Genomic DNA, 20,285 nt, shown 5'->3' on the forward strand with positions numbered 1-20,285 from the left:
AGTTGGGTCGATGGCCTCTCGTTCCGGCAATGGCCCGGGGATGGTCGATGATCTCCCAATGTGATTCCCCGGGGCGGGACGCCAGCTTCGAGACGGCCTTCTCGATGTTGGCTTGGTTCTTCTTCCTTCTCCGAGTGCCTGCTTTTTCTTCTGAGTGTCCGGATTCAAAACTGCACACAAGCTACGTGTCTCTCCAAGCTTGCCCCAACTGCCGAAAAGTCTTCCAGTTATACCTTTCTTCCAGAAACTTCCGTCTCCCGCCCAAAATCAGGTTAGTCTTTGTTTTACTTTTGGCGGGCTAGGAGCATAGCGGGGTAGTTATCATATTTTTTAATGTTTTAAATGGCTGGTAAAGGCCCATCTCTGGTCTGGAATTACCTTCATTGTTTTGAATGTCCTGCTGATCTCGTTATTTAGTCCTGGATGCTGTTCTCATGAATATGAAATTGTCCCCTTTTGTCTGGGTCAACATTTTGATGGCCTCTGTCTTCAGGTCGATCTTGACTGGATCTGCATCTAATCCATATGTATATGTGTGGGTCTGGTTTCGTTCTCTCAGAAACGGCTTCCAGAACTTACTGTGGGTTGAATCCACAAAGCTGTCTGAGGTTGCGCAGGAACCATTTTAAAGTGTCCCAATAAGCTGGTCACATGGTATGGTGGCCATTTTGTATGCCCCTTTTTCTGGGCTTCTTTTAAAACAGTCTTTAAAATCACGGCCTCTTCTGCCATTTGACCCTTATTAATACAAAGTCCAATTTTGCGAATCCTACACTACCTTGCCACCTCTACTCCTGCACAACGCTACACAGTCCAACATCCCTTGTGCCTTCACCATCCCTCTAACTCTACCTGCAGGTTGTCATCTTACTATGCAGCCCCCACATTGAGCCTTGTTATGCAATGACAGCAACTAACAACACAAAAGGAGGCAACTTGGTATTGCCAACCCACTCCATCAAATTGTCAGTGTAAAGCTCTATATTATTCCATTCCTTACACTCATCCCATCACTCTCACTGAACCTTCTCTTCTTTCACTCATTGCAGGAAAAGATAGCCCACAATAAGAGGGAGAGGGAGAACACGGGAGGAGGGCCTCTACAAGCCATGTGATATCTGCTGAGTGCAGAGGAGGCAGCACTGGAGACTGCAGGAGTGGCGGATGTTCCGGAAGTGGGGGACAGAGAGAGGGGCTCAGTAGAAGAAGCTGGTGACAGAATGAATTTCCATACAATTGCATGCCTTTCATCATTGCCTCATATGGGGTGTGATGTCAAGACAAGATGAATGCTCATGTGGATAATGGTATGTGTCTGCAGTAGACAGCCTGTATATCTAACTGATGTCTTCACTCTCCCACAGGTCCATCAAGAGCCCCGCCCCCCCATGTCCAGGAGCAACAGCAAGAAGACTCCTCAGAGGAGCCTCCTGCCTCTGAGGGCACAGCGTCACCTCAGACAACGCAACCCAGCACCAGCGCAGAGTCGCACACCTCTGGATATATCGCGATATAGAAGTGTTGTCACCTGGTGTCTCACAACTGAGCAGCAGCAGATGGTGGAGACAGGGTCAGCAGTGGAGACTCATCGGAGGGTGCAGGAGTCTCCTAGCTCTGCTCAGCTGCATGCAGATGCTGAGCCTCGGGGGCCATCAAGGAAGAGGGGATCTTGGAGCTGCAGGAACAAGCGCAGGAGGCCCTGACTGGATTTGCGACCGCGGTGACTGCGAGTGTGCAGAGAATGCAGGAGTCCATCTCTAGCATGAGCAACACCGTGGCGCACACACTGGCAACTACAGCTTCCTCCATGGATAGGATGGCCACCTGCATGGAGGAGACACGGCACCAATCGCATGAGAGCATGGTTTCTCTTCAAAGTAGATGCTCATCTATGGAGGAGAGATGGGGAAAAATGGAGGAGAGATGGGCATCTATGGAGGAGAGAAACCAGAAGCTCATAGACGTCCTTTGTAGGAGGGATGTCAGTATAGAGGTGGGCCCTAATGGCCCCACTGATGTGCAGCAAGGTGCTCTCCAGCTACTTGCTAGCAGGGAAGTGCGAGTGGCCCATGAGAGGGTTGTTGGTGGGAGGGGACATGAAAGGGCGGGCTCCGCTTCAAACCCTCTGGACTTCCACCCCCTTGCCAAACCCCCTCGGTCAGAGCCCCAGATGCCTCAGTGTTGGCTGAGTCTGCGCATGCACAGTCACAGGAGGAGCAGACTTTGGCGGAGCCATCAGTGGCTCCAAAACCCAGAGAACGACCGCCAAAGGCGTCTAAGCAGGTGCAGCATGGAAATGAGGAGGCTGCCTCTACCTCTGCTGAAGCCGCAGGGGTAGCACGACGTAGAAGCACCCGGAAAAGAAAGATCCCACACAAATAGTCCCAAGGGTAGTCACTCGTGTGTGTCTTTCTTTATCAATGTCATGCCAGTATTCTATGAAGTGCTGTCAATAAATCAGCTAATTGTTACACTTGGAGGTCATTGGCAAATTTGTGTGATGAAATGGAAGTGGCAAAGTGAAGGGTCAGGGCTCATTTCACACCCAGCAATGGTGGTGAGAATCAAAACAAGGGATGCATCATTGTTTGACTTCTGCATGGTGTTGGTGTTGGGTGATGCAAACCTGCATACGCAGGTGGCAGCCACGTGTATGAGCTGCTTGAAGTTATTGAAATCTGCAATTGATAAGGTTATCCCTGGCATGACAGGCAGCAACGTGCTCGTGTACTGGTTGCAGTGGGACCGCCGGCTCATCCAGGTGTTCCTCATCCTCGTAATCAACCTCATGGTGACTCATCTCGTCCTTCGATGAGGCTCTGTGTTCAGCACCGTCTTCCTCATCCAGTACTAATCCTCGCTGCTGCGCTCTGTTGTGCAGGGCGCAGCAGACGACGACTATTCAGGAGACCCTAGCTAATGCGTAATGAAGGGCTCCTCCAGATCTGTCGAGGTATCTGAAGTGCATTTTGAGCAAGCCTATTGTCTGCTCGATTACACTTCTCGTGGAGATGTGGCTTTGATTATAATGTCCCTCAGCCTCGTTTGTTGGCCTCCTCAAAGGTGTCATGAGCCACATTTTCAGGGGATGGCCCTTGTCTCCAAGCAGACTGTTTGACGGTGCGAAGAGCTGAGCGATGGTGGAAGGGCGAAGGATGTACGAGTCATGGCAGCTGCCAGGGAACTTGGTGCACACATGGATAACAATCTTCCTATGGTTGCAGACCAGCTGAACGTTAGGGAGTGGAAGCCCTTGCTGTTTACAAATGCTACTGGGTTGCGATGGGGTGCCCTGATGGCCACGTGTGCAGTCGATGATGCCCTGCACCCGTGGGGAGTCAGCTAGAGTGGCAAAGCCAAGCGCACGTTCATTGACAGTGGCTTCATCAGTGGCAAAATGAATGTAATTTGCGGACTTGTTAAAGAGGGCATCAGTTAGCAGTAAAACGTTGCACTCAAACTTATGTAGGGTTCCCATTATGTTTCCTATTAACCCAAAAGATGGGAAATATCAATTGCTGGACTCACGGGAGGTGAAATTGATCTTCAGCAAAAGCGCAAAACGGGTGATAGCGAATAGGCAGGCTGCCCAAAATCAAGCTCTGTGTACCATGGGTTTTTACCCAAGACAAATTTCACCCTCACGGTATCAAGGCTAAAACTACTGATCAAGTTTTTAGAATTACATGATTCACCAAAGCAAGCATGTAGATGGGTATAATACAGCACAAGCAGTTGTTCAACATAAATACATCTAGAATGACTTTAAAAGAGTCCATTGTTCTCCAAGTTCCTTCAGTCAAATTCCTGAGATGATACAGTCTCTTACTATATGCAAGCAGCAGTTCAGAGCTTAAATGCAGGCAATGTTATATTGACCTTGCAAACGTAGCTGAAGAACAGCCACCATGCCTAACAATGGATTACTTTGAATTGAGTATAATTTTATGTAAAGTAAAGCAAAAAGCTTCTTAACACCCATAATATCTTAAAACTTAATGGGATTGTAGCTTGTGATATTGGGAACTAAATATTCCAGGATACTTAACTTTTAGAAGAGATAGGCAAAATGAAAAAGGAGGAGGGGTAACCCTGATAATAAAGGATGGGATAAAAACTGTAGAGAGAAAAGATCTTAGCTCCAAAAATCAAGAAGTAGAATCAGTTTGGGTGGAGCTAAGAAACAGCAAGGGGCAGAAAACATTGGTGGGAGTTGTTTATAGGCACCTAAACAGCAGTTGTAATGTAGGGCAGAATATAAATCAGGAAATTAGAGGTGCATGCATGTAACAAGGATAATACAGTAGTCATGGGGGACTTTAATCTACATATAGACTAGGTAAAACAAATTTGCAGTAATAGTGTGGAGGACAAGTTCATGGAATGTATGCAAGATAGTTTTCTAGATCAATATGTTGAGGAACCAACTAGGGAACAGGCTAGTTTAGGTCTAGTATTTTGCAATGAGAAAGGGTTAATTAATAACCTTGTAGTAAAGGGGCCTTCAGGGAAGAGTGACTAAAATATTTTTTTATTCGTTTATATGATGTGGGCATCACTGGCAAGGCCAGCATTTATTGCACATCCCTAATTGCCCTTGAGAATATGATAGAATTTTATATTGAGTTTGAAAGTGATTTAGTTAAATCCAAAACTAGGGTCTTAAATCTAAACAAAGCAAACTACGTAGGTATGAGGGGCGAGTTGGCTAAGGTAGATTGGGAAACTACATTAAAAGGTATGACAGTAGACAAGCAATGGCTAGCATTTAAAGAATTAATACATAATTTACAATAAATATACATTCCTTTAAGGCACAAAAACCCACAGGAAAAGTGGTCCAACTGTGGCTAACAAGAGAAATTAAAGATAGTATTTGTTCAAAGGAAGAGGCTTATAATGTTGCCAAAAAGAGTAGTAAGCCTGAGGGATGGGAGGATTTTAGAATTCAGAAAAGGAGGACCAAGAAATTGATAAAGAAAGGGAAAATAGAATATGAGAGTAAACTAGTGAGAGATATAAAAACAGACTGTAAAAGGTTTTATAGGTATGTAAAAAGATAAAGATTAGTGAAAGTAAATGTGGGTCCCTTACAGGCTGAGACAGGAGAAATTATAATGGGGAATAAGGAAATGGCAGAGAAAGTAAACAAATATTTTGTGTCTGTCTTCACGGAAGACGCAAAAAACTTCCTGGAAATAGTGGAGAACCAAGGCTCCAGTGAGAATTATTAACTGAAAGAAATTAGTATTAATAAAAAAATAGTACTGGTGATATTAATGGGACTGAAAGCCAATAAATCCCATGGACCTGATGGCCTACATCCTAGAATTTTGAAAGAGGTGGCTATAGAGATAGTGAATGCATTGGTTGTCATTTTCCAAAATTCCATAGATTCTAGAATGGTTCCCGCGGATTGGAAGGTAGCAAATGTAACCCCACTATATAAGAAAGGAGGGAAGAGAGAAAACAGGGAACTACAGACCAGTTAGCCTGACATCAGCAGTAGGGAAACTGCTAGAATCTATTATTAAGGACGTGGTAACAGGGAACTTAGAAAATAATAATAGGATTGGGCAGAGTAAGCACGGATTTATGAAACGGAAATAATGTTTGACAAATCTGTTAGAGTGCTTGGAAATTGTAACTAGTAGAATAGATAAGGGGGAACCAGTGGATGTGGTGTTTTTGGATTTTCAGAAGGCATTCGATAAGGTGCCACACAAGAGGTTATTAAACAAAATTAGGGCTCATGGGATTGGGGGTAATATACTAGCATGTATTGAGGATTGGTTAATGGACAGAAAACAGAGTAGGAATAAACGGGTAATTTTCAGGTTGGGAGGCTGTAACTAGTGGGGTACTGCAAGGATCAGTGCTTGGGCCTCAGCTATTCACAATCTACATCAATGATTTGGATGAGGGGACCAAATGTAATATATCCAAGTTTGCTGATGATACAAAGCTGGGTGGGAATGTAAGTTGTGAAGAGGATGCAAGGAGGTTTCAAGGGGATATAGACAGGCTAAATGAGTGGGCAAGAACATGGCAAATGGAATATAACGTGGAGAAATGTGAAGTTATCCAATTTGGTAGGAAAAATAGAAAAACAGAGTATTTTTTAAATGGTGAGAGATTGGGAAATGCTGGTGTTCAGAGGGACCTGGGTGTCCTTGTACATGAATCATTGAAAGTTAACATGCAGGTACAGCAAGCAATTAGGAAAGCAAATGGTATGTTGGCCTTTAGTACAGGAGGATTTGAGTATAAGAGTAAAGACGTCTTACTGCAATTATGTAGGGCCCTGGTGAGACCACACCTGAAGTATTGTGTGCAGTTTTGATCTCCTTACGTAAGTAAGGATATACTTGCCATAGAGGGAGTGCAACAAAGGTTCACCAGACTGGTTCCTAGGATAGGGGAATTGTCCTATGAGGAGAGATTGAGTAGCCTAAGCCTATATTCTGTAGAGTTTAGAAGAATGAGAGGTGAGCTCATTGAAACATACAAAATTCTTACAGGGCTTGACAGGGTAAATGCAGGGAGGATGTTTCCCCTGGCTGGGGAGTCTAGAACCAGGGGTCACAGTCTCAGAATAAGGGGTCGGCCATTTAGGACTGAGATGAGGAGAAATTTCTTCACTCGGAGTTTGGTGAATCGTTGGTATTCTCTACACAAGAGGGCTGTGGAGGCTCAGTCGTTGAGTATTTTCAAGACAGAGATTGATAGATTTTTGAATATTAAGGGAATCAAGGGATATGGGGATAGTGCAGGAAAGTGGAGATGAGTTAGAAGATCAGCCATGATCTTATTGAATGGCGGAGCAGGCTCGAAGGGCTAAATGGCCTACTCCTGCTCCTAGTCCTTATGTTCTTATTCATATTTGCCATCACATACCAATAGCGTAGGCTTTCAATGTTTTGTTGAGATAAAGATAAAATGGCCCAGAAATTCGGGTCTCCACGGGTGAGTACGCACGGGGTACTCACCCGTAGGCCCAATGGAAGTGCCGGTTTCGTGCATACACTGCGCATGCGCGGAAACCGGAACTTCCGTTCCCTTAAAGGAAGGGGTTCAGAAGTTGAACACGTACGCTGGAGAGGCAGCACATGTGCATGGAACTCTCCGGGAGGATACGTCTCCAGGAGTTACACATGTAAAAAGCAGGCGCAAGGCCTGCTTTTAACAAGGTATAAATGGTGAATTAATTAAAATTAAAACATTTTTTCCACAGGCTTATTATTTTTTAAATACTTTAAAGAAAGGTAAGTTTATTTTTAGCCCTGTTAGAACATGTAATTAATTTTTTCAAAAATTTAAATTATTGTTTAAAATAGTTATTTTATGTAACTTAGTTATTTTAAAAATGTGATTTAAAAAAAAAATTGTTTGAAGTTTTAGTGATGTTTTGGAGCTTTTGTATTCATAGTTTTGACAGCTCTTCCTGTCAATTTTATGAATGAAGTATTCCCTGCTACCATTGGCTCTCCATGGCCCACGTGATCCCAGGGGATGCATCGAACTAACTGCGCCCCTGGGATACGCAAGCACTGCGCGCCGGCAGTTGGAGGAGGCCCAGGATCGGAATCCCACGCGGGCCCACAGCTCAACGGCCGGCGTGCTAGGTAAGTGCAGGTCAGAGGCTTGCACCCGCGGGAAGCCTCCGACCCGACTTTCTGGGCCAATATTATACCAACGAAGCTGACTTCAATATAGGGGGTATGATTAAGAAGTTTGCAGATGATACAAAAATTGGCCGTGTGCTTGATAGTGAGGAGGAGAGCTGCAGACTGCAGGAAAATATCAATAAATTGGTCAGGTGAGCAAAAAAATGGCAAATGGATTTCAATCTGGAGAAGTGTGTGTCATAGAGTCATAGAGTCATAGAGTAATACAGCACGGATAGAGGCCCTTCGGCCCATCGTGTCCGCGCCGGCCATCAAGCCCTGTCTAATCTAATCCCATATTCCAGCATTTGGCCCGTAGCCTTGTATGCTATGGCATTTCAAGTGCACATCCAAATGCTTCTTAAATGTTGTGAGGGTTTCTGCCTCCACAACCCTTTCAGGCAGTGAGTTCCAGACTCCAACCACCCTCTGGGTGAAAAAGTTCTTTCTCAAATCCCCTCTAAACCTCCCGCCCTTTACCTTGAATCTATGCCCCCTAGTTATCGACCCCTCTACTAAGGGAAAAAGCTCCTCAGCATCCATCCTATCTATGCCCCTCATAATTTTGTACACCTCAATCATGTCCCCCCTCAGCCTCCTCAGCTCCAAGGAAAACAAACCCAACCTGCCCAGTCTCTCTTCATAGCTGAAGCGCTCCAGCCCTGGTAACATCCTGGTGAACCTCCTCTGCACCCTCTCTAACGCGATCACATCCTTCCTGTAGTGTGGCGACCAGAACTGCACACAATATTCCAGCTGTGGCCTAACCAGTGTTTTATACAGCTCCATCATAACCTCCTTGCTCTTATATTCAATGCCTCGGCTAATGAAGGCAAGTATCCCATATGCCTTTTTTACCACCTTATCCACCTGTTCCGCCGCCTTCAGGGATCTGTGTACTTGCACACCCAGATCCCTCTGACCCTCCGTCTTGCCTAGGGTCTTTCCATTCATTGTGTATTCCTTTGCCTTGTTAGTCCCCCCAAAGTGCATCACCTCGCACTTTTCTGGGTTAAATTCCATTTGCCACTGTTCCGCCCATCTGACCAACCCATCTATATCGTCCTGCAGACTGAGGCTACCCTTCTCGCTATTTACCACCCTACCAATTTTTGTATCATCCGCGAACTTACTGATCATACCCTTTACATTCATATCCAAGTCATTAATGTAGACCACAAACAGCAAGGGACCCAGCACCGATCCCTGTGGTACCCCACTGGCCACAGGCTTCCAGTCACAAAAACAACCTTCGACCATCACCCTCTGCCTTCTGCCACTAAGCCAGTTTTGTATCCAATGTGCCAAGGCACCCTGGATTCCATGGGCTCTTACCTTCTTGACCAGTCTCCTGTGCGGGACTTTATCGAAGGCCTTACTGAAATCCATGTATACCACATCCACTGCGTTACCCTCATCCACACACCTAGTCACCCCCTCAAAAAATTCAATCAAATTAGTCAGACATGATCTTCCCTTGACAAAGCCATGTTGACTATCCCTGATTAATCCTTGCCTCTCCAAGTGGAGACACATTTTGTCCCTCAGGATTTTTTCCAATAATTTTCCTACCACTGATGTTAGGCTCACTGGCCTGTAGTTCCCCGGTTTTTCCCTACTACCCTTCTTGAATAATCGTACTACATTAGCGGTTCTCCAGTCCTCTGGCACATCCCCTGTGGCCAGAGAGGTCCTGAATATATGTGTTAGAGCCCCCGCAATCTCCTCCTTTGCCTCACACAGCAGCCTGGGATACATTTCATCCGGGCCTGGGGATTTATCCATTTTTAGGCCAGCTAAAACCGCCAATACCTCCCCCCGCTCGATGTTAATATGTTCGAGCATATCACAGTCCCCCCGCCCTATTTCTATGTCTACATCGTCCTTCTCCATAGTGAAAACAGACGCAAAAAATTCATTCAGAACCCCTCCTACATCTTCCGGCTCCACACACAGATTGCCACTTTTGTCCCTAATGGGCCCTATTTTTTCCCTAGTTATGTGGTAATGTATTTGGGGAGGGCTAACAAGGAAAGGGAATACACATTAAATGATAGGATTCTGAGAAGTGTAGAGGAACTGAGGGACCTTGGAGTGCATGTCCACAGATCCCTGAAGGTAGCAGGACATTTAGATAAGGTGGTTAAGTAGGCATACGGGATACTTGCCTTTATTAGCCGAGGCATAGAATATAAGAGCAGGGAGGTTATGCTTGAACTGTATAAAACACTAGTTAGGCCACAGCTAGAGTACTACATACAGTTCTGGTCACCACATTACAGGAAAGGTGTGATTGCACTAGAGAGGGTACAGAGGAGATTTACAAGGATGTTGCCAGGACTGGAGAATTTTAGCTATGAGGAAAGATTAGATAGGCTGGGTTGTTTTCTTTGGGAAGACTTGATTGAGGTGTATAAAATTATGAGGGGCCTAGATAGAGTGGATAGGAGGGACCCATTTCCCTTAGCAGTGAGGTCACTAACCAGGGGGTTTAGAATTTTAGAATCATAGAAATTTACAGTACAGAAGGAGGCCAGGGGGCATAGATTTAAAGTAATTGGTCGCAGGATTAGAGGGAAGTTGAGGAGAACTTTTTTCACCCAGAGGGTGGTGGGAGTCTGGAACTCATTTCTTGAAAGGGTGGTAGAGGCAGAAACCCTCATCACATTTAAAAAGTACTTGGATATGCACTTGAAATGCTTTAACCTACAAGGCTACGGACCAAGAGCTGGAAAGTGGGACTAGGCTGGATAGCTCTTTTTTGGCCGGCACAGACACGATGGGCTGAATGGCCTCCTTCTGTGCCGTAAATTTCTATGATTCTAAAATTCTAAGACAGTTGAAAAGACTTTTACAATACATTGATACAACTTGCAACAAAGCTGCTACAGGGTCTATGGGATGTTGACACCTTAAAGATTTTTGTTGTAATTTTAAACATGCTGTTCTTGTCAAGGAGAGTTTTTGACTAATTCTTGATCAAACAAGTCTGTCCTTATGAAATGGACAAATTTGGCTGGATTTTCTCAATGGAGATGAGTTGGAGGCGGGACTTCTGCTTGTCGGATCAATATCCCGCCTCCTTCATCTTCTCACCAACCAGAGGGATTTTCCCCTGATTGACCTCGTTAAGCCCGCCCTGCAGGCTCAGCAGGCCAATTAGGGGGAAGTCACTGACAGAGCACGTCAACATCTGATGTGCTATCTGTCAAGACTTCTTGAAAGAAGAAATGTCAGCATTTGACAGCTCTGTGAAGCTGTTAAACACTGACATTCTCTGTAGTTCGATGAGTACTTATGTTCAGGACTCATCAAACCTTTCAACTTTGTAGATTTCAGATGGCTGTTGGGTCGGAGGATCCAACAGCTAGTCTGTGAAATCGACAAGGAAGATGTCGGGTTTCCCGATCCAGGGTGGATGAAGGCTGTGGACAGAAAACAAGGTAAGTGAACATTTACTAACACTTAACACTCACCTTCCATACTTACCACTCCACACTTGCACCCATCACTCACCTCTACATCTTACTTCCAGGTCACACCGACCCCCGCAGACCTCCTTCACGTCTACTCCAACCCGACGGGGTTCTCCGAGGTTGGGAAGCCTTCACCTGAGAAGGTAAGATGGCACTAATTATTTTTTCTGCCTGTTAACTATCTGTTAACAGGCAGTTAAAAGGATTTAATCCCTTTCCCGCCTCCAGGAGACGAGACCCGAAGCAACACATCTTCCCATCTCCTGGCAATACAGCACGGAGGCGGGATGGGAGCGGGTTTGCCATCCATGCCCGTCTCCTCGTGGCTGAGAAAATCCAGCCCATTGTCTCCATAGCCCTTGCCGCTTTCAACAAAGCAATTGGAATCAATCTTACAACTGGGTTACTGCATTTTATTAAAAGATACAAGATACACATATCTAACACAAATTTCGATTTTTGCCACAATATTATTCTACACTGGGGGTAATTTTGACTTTAGACAATGGTGCAAAGCGCGCATTATTGACTCGGCCACCCTCTAAACACCTCTCCCATTTTCAGGCACAGCTTGTGAATAAAATGTTTGTGTTTCTGGATAGTACAGTACCAACTTATTGGGAAAAGCAGCATATAATATCAAATCAAAAGATCCACAGATACTCAGCAATCAGTATTTAATATTGAAGCATGATGTAGTGTCCTTATTATTTAAGATGAATAAAGTACAGTAAACAATGAATGGTTGTATTACTGCAATAATGATTTTAACAGGAAACAATATACTCTTATCTCTTTACAACGTTTATTTCTCCCAATCCTTTTCTTCTTTTGTGTAAGTACTGAACTCAGACTGGGTTACCATTCTACAGGTGCCACTAGCTCTCTGGCACTTTGGCTATGTCACCATCTTTGTGTTTATGCCTAGATAATGGGTGTTGGCAGGCTATTTAGCTTTCAGGTGCGTGGGGGAGGCAGTGCCACAGCCAAGCTCGATCCTGTGTTCATCTAATACCCACTTATGCATACTTTATCGCTGGCTAATGATCAGGACTGGGGGCCATGGCTGATTATTTTCCAAATGCAGCCCAGGGACACTAACAGCAAGTGTAGTGCCCCCTCTCACCCGGACAGAGATCAACTAGCTCAGCATAGATCAGGAATTGAACTTGGGACCTTCTTGGTCTGAACCACACTGGGTGTGTTTTTTTAAAAACTGTTATTTTTAATACTGTTCACAAATTAAAATTGTGATCATGTGGAAAAGATAACTTACTTCTTTGATATTTTTGTCCAACTATTTCTCAAAGAAATAGAAATCAAGACAAGTTATTTAATGTATATGTACATAAAAGTTTAGAACTCTCCCTTAATATTAAATAGAAATAACAAATAGCCAATGTCAGCCGTGGCTCAGTGGGTAGCACACTCTTCTCTGAGTCAGAAGGTTGTGGGTTGTGAGCAGATAAATCCAGGCTGACACTCTCCAGTGCAGTGCTGAGGGAGTGCTGCACTGTCAGAGGTGCTGTCGTTTGGATGAGACATTAAACGTCTGCTCTCTCAAGTGGACGTAGAAGATCCCATGACACTATTTCGAAGAAGAGCATGGGAGTTAACCCCAGTGTCCTGGCCAATATTTATCTCTCAATCAACATAACAAAAACAGATTATCTGGTTATTATCTTATTGCTGTTTGTGGGAGCTTGCTGTGCGCAAATTGGCTGCTGCGTTTACCACATTAAAACAGTGACTACACGCCAAAAGTTATTCATTGGTTGTAAAGCGCTTTGGGACGTCCAGTGGTTGTGAAAGGCGCTATATAAATGCAAGTCTTTCTTTCATTGTATTTGACTGTATTTTTTTCAATAGAAATGCAATACCAGTAAAAAGCTGTGAGGACAGCGAGGCTGCTGAAACAATTAATGCCGAATCCAATGAAACTACTATAACAGCGAACAACACAACACTCTCACAGTAAGTCCACCAGCAATACATTGCTGTACTTTGATCATGTCATGCTGAGGAAATGGTAAACAAGAACAGTATGAATTATTTAAAAATGATGTATGCCTGACCAATTGTGTAGCTGTTCAGGTCATGTTTGTCAGGTCATGTTTGTCATCTGTTGTTTGACTATAATATTACTCTAGCAGTTTTCGCATGGCATTGCTCATGGAGTGAGAGAGGATATAGTCATACAGGAAGCAATGGGGCTACAGTAATGGTGCTTAGTAACATAGAAAAGATAGAAGATAGGAGCAGGAGTAGGCCATTCGGCCCCTCGAGCCTGCTCCGCCATTCAATGAGATCATGGCTGATAATCCAAATTCAGTACCCTGTCCTTGCCTTCTCCCCATATCCCTTGATCCCTTTAGCCTTAAGAAATATATCTAACTCCTTCTTGAATATATTTAATGAATTGACCTCAACTGCCTTCTGTGGTAGAGAATTCCACAGGTTCACCACTCTCTGGGTGAAGAAATTCCTCCTCAGCTCTGTCCTAAATGGCTTACCCCTTATCCTTAGACTGTGACCCCTGGTTCTGGACTCCCCAGCCATTGGGAACATCCTTCCTGCATTTAGTCTGTCTAGTCCTGTTAGAATTTTATAAGTTTCAATGAGATCCCCTCTGATTCTTCTAAACTCCAGCGAGTATAAGCCCAATCGACCCAATCTCTCTTCATACGTCATTCCTGCCATCCCAGGTATCAGTCTGGTGAATCTACGCTGCACTCCCTCCATGGCAAGAACATCCTTCCTCAGATAAGGTGACCAAAACTGCATACAATACTCAAGGTGTGGTCTCACCAAGGCCCTGTACAACTGCAGCAAGACATCCTTGTTCCTGTACTCAAACCCTCTCGCTACAAAGGCCAACATACCATTTGCCTTCTTAACCGCCTGCTGCACATGCATGCTTACCTTCAGCGACTGGTGCACAAGGACACCCAGGTCTCGTTGCACTTCCCCTTCTCCCAATCTATCCTCGTTCAGATAATAATCTGCCTTCCTGTTTTTGCCACCAAAGTGGATAACCTCGCATTTATCCACATTATACTGCATCTGCCATAACACCCAATCTGTCCACTTAAAAAATTAAACTCACTTCAAATAATTAACTTATTTACAGTAAAATTCACAGAAAACACTTAAATGAATTTTCTCCCACTTACCACACTCTCTCGCAACTCAAATGCCACACACAGAGCGAGCGGGGCGCTACACACAGAGCGAGCGGGGCGCTACACACAGAGCGAGCGGGGCGCTACACACAGAGCGAGCGGGGCGCTACACACAGAGAGAATGGGGCGCTTCACACAGAGAGAATGGGGCGTTACACACACAGAGAGCAGGGCGCTACCCGCAGAGCGATAACCAATTTCAGGTGCAGTCCAATTGGAACTCCTCATTCACACTGGCTCCTACCAGTTCTTAAAGGTGAGGTTCAATCATTCAGCACAAAGTCATTCTCAACATCGCTGGCTCGGAGGGAATGTTCACGTGCGAGTTCTGCTGCACAGGACTCAGATGAGGACCTCGATGAGGAGACGTTCACAAGACGGCTGATGGGCATGCACACCACGATGATAGGTGCAATGCCAAGGGTGTCGGAGTGCTTCTCAGCAATGGTAAGGAGCGTAGAGGAGTCTGCCTCCAACATTGCACAGAACTCTGCGCACACTATGGTGTCCATCCTTGGCAGTCTGCAAAGGATGGTGGACTCCCTGAGAGACTGTGGGGACCAAGACCTCATGTCATGGGCAATGTGGCAGCATCCATTGCAGCATAGGCAGAAGCCATGCAACGTCTTACTGCTGTCGAGTCTTAGACTGCACTCATGCAGTCTCAGCTTGATGCCATGCAAGCTCTGACTGCTGCCATCATCGCTGGGTCCACCACAGTCGACCAGGGATCTCACTGTATGTAGCGACAGGCCAGCAATCTGTACGAGGTCCAGTGCTAGTACAGCCCCCGTGAACGTAACCAAATGTAGGACTTGGAAATCTTAGCAGAATGAAAGTGACAAATTTTTAGCAGGCAGAACACCCCTGAAAGTACCAAACGTTTAGCTCACTGAAAACAGCTGTTTCGCTATGTGAAACTGATTAAGAACATGTATTTATAGAGCCTGGAAATTTGGGGGGTTCACGTCGGCCGTTAAGGTCGTTTTTGAAGAAAAAATGGCAGCCACCTCGCTTCCACCCACAGTGGCCGCCATTTTGGGCAGGTCGGCAGGGCTGCCATTGCCTGCACTCGATGCAGAAATGTAAATGAGGCAGATCGTGATGTCAATGAGTGTGCAATGCTCACTTGACGCATGATCTGCCATTTTCACCGTCACCGCTCCACTTACCACCCTCTCTTAATCACAACCAGCTGACCAGGTGTTCAGCAGCAGGAAGGAGCCTCCAGCAGTGATATTTAAAGGGATCATCATCAACAACTTGCACCTGACATGGTTTCTCAGTTTGACTGGTTCTGTGTAACTTTCTGCAACTCTTGCAACTTTCTAAACTTGTTTAAAGGTCCGGAGATGACAGGGAATGTTTGTGCAAGTGGAGAATGCCATGATTCTCATTTAAAGGCCTCTGCTCACAGTCATGGGGCTCAACTTGCAGTCCCCCTCGCAATTGAGTATCTTTGGGAGAGGGAGCGGAGGCAGCAAAGAAGAGAAGATGCTCACAGAGGGAGGAGCAGGAAGAGGGGCAGGAGGACTTGCTCACCTTGGGTTTTCCGAGAGCACTTCTCTTACCTCCACATAAGCGAGGAGCATAGTATTAGGAGGCTCTGCTTCACCAAGGAGATGGTCACAGATTTCTGCCACCTCCTGCAACCAGACCTGCAGCCTCAGAGCAGAGGACCATGGCTCTCCCGGTAGCCCTCAAGGTCACCATGGACCTCAATTTCTTTGCCAGCAGATCCTTCCAGTCTGCAGAAGGAGACATAGTTAACATCTCCCAGTTCGCCGTCTATCGCTGGGATAAATGTCTGCCAGGACAATGGGGGAACTCCCCTGCTCATAGGCATTTTCAGTTGTTAAATGTTGATGTAAAAAGTGTGACCAAAAAATCTTATAGCAGGAGGCGGAGCTGTGGACAGAAATGCATGAATTTACAAGTTGTTTAATATAACACTAATCAGTCTCCTGTGGCATTGCACACAAGGTGTGAAGTCTAAGCATAGACTTCAACTATAGCGGGGGTGGTGGGGGGGGAATAATTGGACTAAGGTGCAAAGAGTAATTCAGTCCCCATTTGAAAATCACGCATTGTGTCCTTATTTTTATATAATGCTTTGATTTTACATTAGTATTGATAGTTAATTACCATAACTTGGGAAGCAGAGAGTTAGAGATGCTTGGAACATAGGAGTTTCTCTGTAGTACAAGCTGAGGAATTGGGAGATTCAAAGCTGAGCATTATAGTGTCACCATTGGTGGAAAGGTGCAATTACAGTGTGACAAGTTTATTTAGGCAGTTTTCATTACAAATGTAGACATAGTAATTTACAATGGGGAAAAGTTGACAACATGGAGTAAAGTTCTATAGACAGAAAGTGCGCACAGATGCAAGATTTTTAATCTGCTCGTCCACTTCCTGTGGTATTGCATATGAGGAGTCAAGGCCAAGAGTAGTTTGCCATTGAGGCAGTTTAAAGGGCAAGGGCATATTGGACCAGGGCATACAGATGTCGTTCAGTCCCCATTTTAAAGACTTTTAATCTGTCCTTATTTTTATACTTCCACTATAAATTCCCATATCCACATTTATAATGTAAACTTGTCATGCTGTAATTAAACACTCCCATTAGTGGTGGTGCAGGAGTGCAGGATGGGTGGGGGCGGAAAGGGGAAGAGAGGTTCAAAGGTGGGAGTGTTGCTCAGTGAGGGGTGTGGGCAAAAATTTGAACACGGCCCAGTGGGTGGGGGATGGGGGGAATATGGAGGTGGACCTCAACTGCAAGTTAAGCTCAGGTGCAGACGGTCTATGCAGGTGAGTAGTGGCTCAACTGCAGACATCAGTGCCAATGGGATTCCGATGGAGGAAAAGATGCTCAGTGGGGTTGTCCAACTCTAGAAATTTAGTTCAGTGGGAGAGGGTCTGATTCTGATAATCATGCTCAGTGGTGGATGAGAGGCTGGCTGCCTAAATTATGCTCAGTGGAGAGAGAGAAAAGTTGAAATAAATGTGCTTGAGGCATTTCATGCAAGGGAAACTACTGCGCTGCTCCGCTTGGGGATCAGTAAAGTTTAGGACAGCACCGTTGAGCCAAGGAGAAGTCAGCCCAATGTATTATACATCAGCAGGACTATTAAGGAATCAGCAGTAGCATGAAAGGGAGGATTGTCATACTTATCTACAACTGATATCAAAAACTATTTTAAGACAGACGTTTAGTACATAGTTAATTCTGGGAATTTGATAAATGTTTGGACAAGCGATCCATTGAAGACAGATGAGGCACTTGGGAGGGAGAGAAAGATAGTCCCATGGCCAGGTCAAATTGGCAAATTACTAAAAACCTGTATTATATAAAGCCTTTTAATAATTTTTATTGGATTATATGACTTGACTTATTCAATTATGAATTGATCAGTTTTAGGCTATAACAAACTTATCTTGAAAATCAAGGCGGTGCCTGAGTGAGCACAAACAGCTGACAGCTGCTCCATAGTCATCTGTGATTGTACAATCAGCGTGACGAGTTTACATAGGCAAAGCCCATATTAAAAGTGGACACGGGGATTTATAATGTGAAAATATTGACACCAAATGTGTGACAAAAATATGACAACAGGAGGTCAAGAGATGCAGGAAGGAAGTATGTGCAGGCATACGATTGTTAATATATTATAGATAGATATATAGATGTTCATGCTGAAGAGTGTATGATTTGCATATACCTGCAGAGTTTGAGAAATTTAGAAAGGGAAAGGGAAAGCTGGCTACATTTTCATGCTGGTGAGCGGTAGCTTGCTTACAGCTGGCAGGGCCAACAGCAGCTAATTTTATTATGTCGATGTGTTGCTGATAGCAAATTTAAATCTTTATTCAGCACACTGAGTTTTTGCAGCTGTGATGTCAGGTTCCGTCAGCATCAAGTGCCAGCCTGTCCATCTGACGGTAAAAATCTTCGGAAGTACAAGTCAAGTCCTGCCCTGTTGATAATGGTACTATGCTGCCATTTAACTGAGAAGAAATAGCTAGTCCAAAAAATTAAGTGCTGGCTTTTAGATTAATATTTCAATATTCCGCCAGCAACATTTCTTGTTGTATCAGACTAAATTCAGGTTTTATTTATATATGTGCTTGGTTTAATTAACGGCCGACAGATGCATTGCCTCTAACAGTCAGTGTGCAACTAAATTTTTTTATTTATTTTAATTTTAGTGCAAATAATCCTCTGGAAACTTCTGAGACCCGCAACTTTTCTGAAGTGGAAAAGGAAGCAATGGATGAGCAAACCCAAGACCCATCTGATCTGGGCACGAACTACGAAGGAAAAACATTCACAATCTAAACGTCAGCTTTTCAGAACTTCATTTCTATCTCGGTTACATTCTGCTCCACTACAGGCATGAATTATTTGAGACCATAAAGTTATGTATAGCTCACCCTCCAGCAGGTGTTTGTTACTAAGCACGGGGTTGATTCAATAAATTTTCATTCTGGAACTTCAGAATCAGTCTATTATGCACACCGTGAAGAACACAAGAAGACAGTTAATATCTACGGTGCCCCCTCAGTTGAAGCTTCGCTTGTGCAGTAGCACCCAATCGTTTTTAACAAGAGAGAAGGGAGGGAGGGGGGGGCTTTGGGTGCGGCCGCGGCGATTAAATCCGGCAAATATACGAGTGTGCCGGGAAAGTCAGCTCCAACCCATCAACTTCCATGTTTAGAACGCGCTAGGCTGGTTGCGTGCGACCCCCTCGGGAGAGAGGGGTTGCCGATTAACATACGGTATTCGCTCAATTAGAGCAATATTCCAATATAGTTTTAAATGTATTGGCACAGCTACGGGTTTCCCGGACTCCCTGAAACTCGCCATTGAAAGCAAGGCGTGAACACAATGGCAAACATAGAAACATAGAAGATAGGAGCAGGAGTAGGCCATTCGGCCCTTCGAGCCTGCTCCGCCATTCAATGTGATCATGGCTAATCATCCAAATTCAGTACCCTGTCCCTGCCTTTTCCCCATATCCCTTGATCCCTTCAGCCTCAAGAAACATATCCAACTCTTTCTTGAATATATTTAATGAACTGGCCTCCACCGCCCTCTGTGGCAGAGAATTCCACAGGTTCACCACTCTCTGGGTGAAGAAATTCCTCCTCATTTCAGTCCTAAATGGCTTACCCCTTATCCTTAGACTATGACCCCTGGTTCTGGACTCCCCGGCCATCAGAAACATCCTTCCTGCATCTAGTCTGTCCAGACCTGACAGAATTTTATAGGTTTCGATGAGATCCCCTCTCAATCTTCTAAACTCCAGTGAGTATAAGCCCAATCGACACAATCTCTCCTCATACGTCATTCCTGCCATCCCAGGTATCAGCTTGGTGAATCTTCGCTGCACTCCCTCCATGGCAAGAACGTCCTGCCTCAGGTATGGTGACCAAAACTGCACACAATACTCAAGGTGCGGTCTCACCAAGGCCCTGTACAACTGCAGCAAGACATCCTTGTTCCTGTACTCGAACCCTCTTGCTACGAAGGCCAACATACCACTTGCCTTCTTAACCACCTGCTGCACCTGCATGCTTACCTTCAGCGACTGGTGCACAAGGACACCCAGGTCTCTTTGCACTTCCCCTTCTCCCAATCTATTGCCATTCAAATAATAATCTGCCTTCCTGTTTTTGCCACCAAAGTGGATAGCCTCACATTTATCCACATTATAGTGCATTTGCCATGTTTCTGCCCAATCACCCAACCTGTCCAAATCGTACTGGAGTTTCCCGACATCCTCCTCGCAGCTTACCCTCCCGCCCAGCTTTGTGTCGTCTGCAAATTTGGAGATATTACATCCTATTCCCTCGTCTAGATCATTAATATATATTGTGAACAGCTGGGGTCCTAGGACCGATCCTTGCGGTACCCCACTAGTCACTGCCTGCCACTCGGAAAATGACCCGTTTATTCC

The 20,285-nt window shown here is 44.9% G+C and overlaps 1 protein-coding gene across 2 annotated transcripts in view; it reads left to right on the forward strand.

The window, feature by feature from the left end:
• The window catches only part of LOC147124848 (uncharacterized), a 97,695-nt gene extending 78,877 nt beyond the window's left edge, over positions 1-18,818 (forward strand). For both annotated transcript variants that reach the window (XM_086005019.1, XM_086005099.1), the window contains 2 exons: positions 13,013-13,117; positions 18,535-18,818. In XM_086005019.1, coding sequence (XP_085861145.1) covers positions 13,013-13,117; positions 18,535-18,664 — 235 coding nt within the window. In that variant the 3' untranslated portion in view covers positions 18,665-18,818. The remainder of the gene's footprint in view (positions 1-13,012; positions 13,118-18,534) is intronic.
• The last annotated feature ends 1,467 nt before the right edge of the window (positions 18,819-20,285 follow it).

Source organism: Somniosus microcephalus, chromosome 1 (genome assembly GCF_052327205.1).
Source record: "Somniosus microcephalus isolate GS21.2 chromosome 1, FLI_Smic_1.0, whole genome shotgun sequence".
In the NCBI taxonomy this organism is placed as follows: domain Eukaryota; kingdom Metazoa; phylum Chordata; class Chondrichthyes; order Squaliformes; family Somniosidae; genus Somniosus; species Somniosus microcephalus.